We start from the raw sequence: 7,448 nt of genomic DNA, 5'->3' as shown, positions 1-7,448 counted from the left end.
TTCTGCTCGGGCTTAAGCAAGCACGAGGTGACGAGCTTATCCAGATTCTTATTCAACTTTGTCACCGAATCCTCGTTGAACTGCAGCTCTCCCGAGAATGTGCATCCTAAATATTTTATGGTGTCGCCTTCTTTCATTGTTAGAATGCTGTCTCCATTCTCGAGGGAGAGCTTCGTCGATTCCAGCTCTCCTTTACTTATGACGATGCCCACACTCTTTTGAGGATTCAATGCCAAACCGATTTCTTTGAGCGTCCTCTGTACGCTATCAATAACTCTTTCCGCAGCAACCTTGTTGCACGCTGAAACCGCCTGGTCATCTGCAAACCCTGTGAGGACCACACAACCTTGGTCACTATTTAGCTTATATCCATATTTACTTACGAAGCTTTGCTCACACAGGTCGCGGTATAGATGGTCTATAGCCAGGTTGAATAGCGAAGACGACAAGGGGCCGCCTTGAGGTACTCCACGCTTTACTCGGATTTGGCTTGTTGAGTAGGCACCTACATTGATTTTGATGTTATTTGTTGTAAGGAGAGCTGAAATCACATTTCTAAGATCCGGCGACACACCCCTCGCCTTCAGTGAGCTCACAAAGAAATCATTTTTTGGTTCAAGTGCACAAAAAACATAAAGATTAGCTGCATTTATCAAATCAAATTAGTGGTTGTAGACCTGTGTTATCCATCAACTGGATAATACATATAATGTACCATCTTAATCATAGCAAAAGAATCATAACCAATTGAGCAATGAAAAATTGATAATGATTAGTATTTAATTTTGTCTTTGAATTTCATCATCAAAGGAAACGCTATTAACTGATGGCAAACCAATTATGATAAGTTTGAACTTATATGTTTTGAATTTCGGACAGATTATATTCCACATTGGAAATTAAAATATAGTGTATTCAATTAGTTAACAGACAAATGTTATATAGGTATAAGCAGATATGTTAATTAAAATTTCAATATTTTCTTAAAATTAAAAATAAATAGGGAAACATGTTCATTACAAATAGAAAATTATTTCAATAGAAATTAGTAATTAAATATCACCATTATATGCCTTAATGATCTGAAAACAGCTTTATCCGCTGTAGTAATTTGATTTCCTCCAAGATATGATTGAAAACTTAAAGCTTCATTGAGTTCCTGAAAATAAAACATAATTATTTAGATTAAACAGAATTATGGCGAAGTACATTAATTGTTAATAGTGAGAAACAATTAGAATATCAAATGTGATATTCAATATACCAGTAAATTATGCGCAATTAAGTATAAGTATATTAAAAAGGAATTCAGAACCTCTAATATAATCCACTTACATATATTTATGAGCAAACACACTTCATGTTTTATTATGAATGTTCTCATCATTAAACAGATGAGTGGAACTAATTATATAATGTACGTGCTTTCACATAATAAAAAAGGGTGATTCACTAATTTTTGTTTTTTCAAGTAAGTAAAGACCAATAAGAGCACCTTAGCTATGGGTTCATGGTCATAAATGAAGTAAGAATGCCATATCATATATCAGTTCTATTTAGCAGAAGAGACTAAAAAGACATTATGTTTTGTACAATAAATGGGAATCCTTAAAAGATCTATGGGGAGAGATATCCAAAGACAATGTCAAGAAACAATTAGGATAATTAAACCAGTTATTTTACTATAAAGTTAACTTTTACATTAAATATGCTTTCTACAGTGACAAGAAATTTCCCTATTTTCTGAATGCTTCATATTTCTATCAGGTATTAAGTATGATAACATCCTTATAGGTCAAGTATAGTAAGTAAGCTGACTAAACTCTATTCATAATTAATACCTCATGATAAGAAGATAAGATAAACTAGAATAACTAAGTTGAAATAATCTTTGAACATTTATTGATTCGAGGATTCTTCACACCTCACAATCAACAATTAATTTTTTGATCCATAGCAAGATAGTAGGTATCAATTTTAATTAAAAAATTTAGAAATGCATAGGAAAAAATAAAATCAAAAAGGAGTAAACCAAAATATTTATAAGCTAAAGTTGATACTAAACTCAGGTGTTGCAGTCCCAGTGGTAGATTATTCCCAATGTGACTTATAGAAGTATGATAATTAACACAATTGTCATCAATGGTTAATGCAATAAGAAAAGTTCAGAAATCAGTTCAAAACTTCACTCCAACATGGCAGGTGGGCATATACTTAAAGATTATGAGAAAATATTAAACCTTTCTTGTCAAAAATAATCCAAAACCATAAAATGAATTTGAATTTTAGTGTATATTTAGTTCATGATCTCAATTGAAAAGGATCAGTTGGAGGTTGATTAATCCCTCGAAAGAGTAAGTCAAGAGCTATAATCCAATTATAGTAAAATTATTGCTATATCTTACTATAGTATAGCTATATGAAGGTACTTATAAAACCACCCACCATGTTGACTCTTAAAACCTGTTAACAAAATTTATTCCACTTTTTTCAATTAAATTTTAACTGAAAAAATAAAAATGGATTGGCTAATTGTATAATTACATACAATATATACATATATTCAGTTAATAAAAGTAATTATACAATTTTTAGCTTTGTTACTTATTATAGCAATCCATTTGCTTTTACAAGACAGTCCAAACAATTATTTTTCATTAGGAATTTAAAGAACCAAACTCCTAACTCCTAACCAAAAAACCTAACTACATGAGATAAGATTTTCCAGGGTTTAAATATAAACCATGAAGATTAATAAGAATGAGAGGTTTAATCCACAATAAGGAAGTAATAATTTAAATTGATTACCGATAATATTTGACTGCGGTATGGAGGAGTAATATTCTTCAAATATATATGGGCATATTCCATCCACTGAGTAGATAAAATGTCAGCTTCATCATCATTTGTTTCTTTTAATCTAATCGAACCCATGATGCTAATTTAAAATTTTAAACTGTATTTGACAGTTAAAGAGAGGTTATAAACTGTTTCTAGAAGTGTGTACAAGCTAAGGTATCCAAAGCAACAAAAGTCATCCAAATGTTGTTTAGTGCAAATATAAAGACTCTTGTTATTCGTATGAAATTCTAATTGTAAATATTTCAACATTGAAAAATTACAATATTTACAAAGTATGGTCAATATTCCTTCAAATATTAACAATATAATTTTTAAACAGTAAATTATTCAAAAACCCTACTGCCTTGGCTGATACTGTTAGGCCGTACAGAAAAAAATGTCTGTTTTCTGTAGCATATTAGGTAAATAAAATTACACACTATGTGGACCATTAATGGAAATAAACGTTAGAAACCAGGAGATAGTATTGATTGCTTTGCTGGACGTTAAATAGAAGTATGCTAGTTTTGCACTGTCTCTTAGCGCTTACATACATTACAGCACGAAAAAAAAACATGAAGTTTTCAGATTTTTTTTCAATTATTAATATATAACATCACAAGTGTGCTTGCAGAAGAAAACTTTTTAATACAAAAAGTAAAGAACATTGAAGTCTACTTCAAATAGGGACTACATATAATCGGCAGCAGGATGTGAAATAGGCCTTCGGCTGTTAGAGAGACAACGTCCTGACGGAGAATTATCTCCCTTAACTGATTACCACTATCCCTACTAAAGGCCTTTGTGTACGGGTCGAAGCTGTTAGCTCCACTCACTTATTAGGAAGAAGAGATATCATTATAATGAAGTTCGGCAATGAGATTGATTTTCTGATGATTATAATCATGAAATGACACCCAAATTTACGTTAAAGATGCTCATGGAAGAAGAAAAAACATTATAGTCACTATTTTTGGCCCATTAGAAGGCAGCTATTCAGGGATACTCGTGCAATTCGTGATAAGTACGATAAAATGAATGCTTATTATCAGCTAACCTCATCGAACTTCCTACTAAAAGTGCAACGGACATTAAACAATCTGTGCTTAGTACATTAAGTTTTGTGGGGAATCGTTCTAGACATCCTCCATGGTTTGTACCTGATTAATTGGTGTTAGTTCCTTCCCATACAAAATACTAAACAGACTAAGAGAAGGAGAGAAAAACACTTTATTAAAAATGTTGTACTGCCGAATTTCATTGGGTTTCCTTATACATAGCATACTTTATGACTAGTGAAGCACAATTTTTTTTTATTCCTATTAATATAAATTGTCACTGCATAATTATTTTTAACTTATCACATTATAAAATGTCTGCATTATGTACTAATGTTATACATGATTTTCCCCCCTTTTTATTATTTCTTCCCTTACATATTTTAATTTTTTATTTTATGATTTTTTTTTAGCTTTTTATCCTTTTTTTAAGTTTGCTTCATTATTTCAATTCAACTGTCAATGCCCTTCAGTATCGCTGGACGTAGCTTTGTGAGGGGAGCAGTTTGGAGAGGGTAAGTTCTTACTTCTCTTCACGGGTCTTCCCGGGAACACATATTGGATGACAATGTTGATCTGCTCAGGCTTAAGCAAGCAAGGCGACTACCATGTAGTATACCTGACTACAAAGGACTATAAATAAAAAAAATAATAAGGTTTTAAAAACACAAGGAGCTACTTAGAGTGTATAAATTGTTTCAAAAGTATTATAAACAAGGAAAAACAGCACTGATTAAGAATATGAATAATTTGTAGGCTGAATATATAAGTAATATTTTATAAACAAAATAGAATCATGGACACTGAGCAGTCATGAAACAGGTTAGCTAAAAAAAGAAATAGTAAGTGGCTTGTGCCTATCTTTAAGCTTCACAGACTTCATTACGCTGTGCCTCTGTTTCTAATTTATACCATTATATTATGAGTATTACAACTTCAGGAGCCTGCAAATATTTTATGATCAGGAACCCTTTATTGTGAGTTGATCTAGTTCTAAATTTGGGAGGAGAAACTGAAGCTATATTGTGAAATAATGAGACACATATTGAATGCTAGAATAATAACTTATATTTTCAAAAACAAATTTAATCCTAGAAGAGGCAGATCAGTTAGTATATTATTAATAGATGACTAAAATCATCAATGATTAATATAAATAAATGGAGATTGTTGGGGTAATATAATAAAAAGAGTTCAATAGGTTGAACACATATATTATTAGATAAATAGAACAATCGACATGACCGAAGGATGTGCCAGGCGCTAACTAACTGATAACCTATAACGGATAACCACCTATCAATATACAATGTCCAAAGAGGTTATTCCTGACAGAGATTATGTCTTATCTGAGGTGGTTAGGAGTCTCACCAACACAGTAACGACCCTGTCGCCTTCTGGCCCCTTTTCTCATACAGTTTGAGTTGATGGAGAATAGTGAATACTATGACTTTCTTACCTGATTCTAGGTCTCGCTCAAATTATCATAAGTCTACTTTATTATCTAAACCCTATAAGGAAGTGCCTAGTGTCCATCTTCCAACATGACTCATTAGATAAAACTGTACCTTTATTCCCTATATAGGAGATTGTCATAGGTAAGTTTAATCTGTCCAGCAAACCTATGCACAGCTTATTCTTTCTTTTGATATTTATTCTTGATTATGATCTTCTACAACTATTTATCAAGATGACTAGAGGTCAGAAAGAAATTTTATGTTTTCCCAGAAGGTAACAGTCAAGAGCACCAGTAATAGTAAATAATACTTTTTATTGATTTAAAAATTGTAACCTCCTCCATAGAGTAACAGTAAGAGCTGCAGTCTGAAGATGCCAAGGGCTTTACAATTACAAAATATGTTTTGTCTCAGCTTTACCCTTTAAATAAAATCATTTTGTATAGGGTTAAAAAACATTTCTTTATTTTTTCAGATCTTTATTCATCAAGACTCAGAGGTAATTTTTCATTTTAAAATTATTTTATAACAAACCAGATTCAACCATGCAGGGAATAATAAAGTAAATGAAATATGACGTACACAAAATTAATCCAATTTCAGAAATAAATGAACATTAAATTCTGCTCAGCTTACTAAAGTAAATACTAAGTATTAATAAATCAACACTTCTATTAATTAAGTTCACAACGGTCATCAGTTTATAAATTTTGAAGGCCCAATAGCCATTTAACCAAAATTATGAAAAATAAAGTTTTATACAAATTTAAGCCTTATTAAGTAAATTATATTATGCTAACAGATTCATTTATCAATAATAAAATAGTGTATTTTGCTGATTACAAACTTAAATAACTAGACAGACTATAACTAGCATGCAATGATAAAATAATTATTATGAAAGGTTAGAAATAAAAAGTAATATCAGATGCTTGGAAACCAACAAACCTAATTTGCTCAGTCCAATTTATTTTCTTAATTAAACACAAAATTACAGTTAGTATATTTAAAACATAAAAGTTATGATTACATGATTTTTAAACCAGGTATACCAATTAATAGTTGAAAACAATAATGATTTATAAAATTGCAAAATAGTACTTCACTAAATAACAATACAAAAGAATTTTAAAAAATGGAGAGGGGAAAATCAAACAAGCAAATATCCCGAAGGAGATGAGAGGATAGATTAAAACTATTATTCAATTTACAGTATTTATAGAATAAATTAATAATAATCTTGTCACTTTATTAGATATTAGGCACAATAACCAAAATATAAATATCACAGTAGCTTCTATAAAAAGGTCTAAACAGTTAATTTTATTAAATGTACTAATTAATTTAACTCAAATTTTAAGATATAATATTTACCAAGATAAACTGTTAAGGCATCTGCAATTTTGAAATGTGAAATTTCCGTATTATTTATTTATTTATTCAACCCCCTTCCCAACAAAACATATACTGTTTCTAATGGACCCTTTCTTCTCCACTGGTAAGTCATTCATAATCAGTCATTAAACAGCTTAAAAAGTTAAATAGGTGACACTTTATAGTAATTTAGCTTCAATAATTTATGTGTGATTAACATAACATAGAACACTTAGCCTAACAACAAAATGGCCTAATGATTGACTGATCTTATTACCAATTTTAGAACTCGAGATCTTGTGATGACAACTTAAATCATTGAACAAGGGGTTAGTTATTTTTATTTTTTTTTAAGTTATACTAAAAAAGATAATATTTATATATGTGCATATTTAAACTTGATATTTATACATAATTAACATGGCATATGTTTTATATGTGCATCTGATTGACTATGCGGTGAACGGGTGAATGAAAGTTGACACATCAAAGGAATGAAAAACCTGTGAACAGAGAATTGAGGTAAATACAAAAAAAATTGAAAACAAAGAGCAGAAAGATACAATGAATTATAGGAAAATCAACATATTTATAAATTACAGAAATAAGTTTTACTCACAAGGTAGTCATTGATGCTAATCTTTCTTGACAGCGGCATCTATCAGCTTTTTAGTAACTGGAATCAAAGAATTTGTTTACTTCAAAATTGAAAACAATG

General features: G+C 30.4%; 2 protein-coding genes across 2 annotated transcripts in view; both read right to left on the bottom strand.

Moving 5' to 3' along the window:
- The window catches only part of AIMP3 (aaRS-interacting multifunctional protein 3), a 6,381-nt gene extending 3,371 nt beyond the window's left edge, over nucleotides 1-3,010 (bottom strand). The window contains exons 1-2 of the mRNA XM_014434708.3: nucleotides 2,809-3,010; nucleotides 1,064-1,159 (exon numbers count right to left, since the gene is read on the bottom strand). Of these exons, the coding sequence (XP_014290194.1) occupies nucleotides 1,064-1,159; nucleotides 2,809-2,934 (222 nt within the window). The 5' untranslated portion in view covers nucleotides 2,935-3,010. The remainder of the gene's footprint in view (nucleotides 1-1,063; nucleotides 1,160-2,808) is intronic.
- Nucleotides 3,011-5,814: 2,804 nt separating this feature from the next.
- Nucleotides 5,815-7,448, bottom strand: part of LOC106689624 (receptor expression-enhancing protein 5) — a 10,958-nt gene continuing 9,324 nt past the window's right edge. Inside the window, exons 4-5 of the mRNA XM_014434706.3 lie at nucleotides 7,350-7,406; nucleotides 5,815-7,233 (exon numbers count right to left, since the gene is read on the bottom strand). Of these exons, the coding sequence (XP_014290192.1) occupies nucleotides 7,366-7,406 (41 nt within the window). The 3' untranslated portion in view covers nucleotides 5,815-7,233; nucleotides 7,350-7,365. The remainder of the gene's footprint in view (nucleotides 7,234-7,349; nucleotides 7,407-7,448) is intronic.

Source organism: Halyomorpha halys, unplaced genomic scaffold (assembly GCF_000696795.3).
Source record: "Halyomorpha halys isolate HHAL.00 unplaced genomic scaffold, Hhal_1.1 Scaffold1417.1, whole genome shotgun sequence".
NCBI lineage: Eukaryota > Metazoa > Arthropoda > Insecta > Hemiptera > Pentatomidae > Halyomorpha > Halyomorpha halys.
The sequence above is the reverse complement of the archived record's forward strand: the minus strand, read 5'-3'. Positions and strand labels throughout refer to the sequence as shown.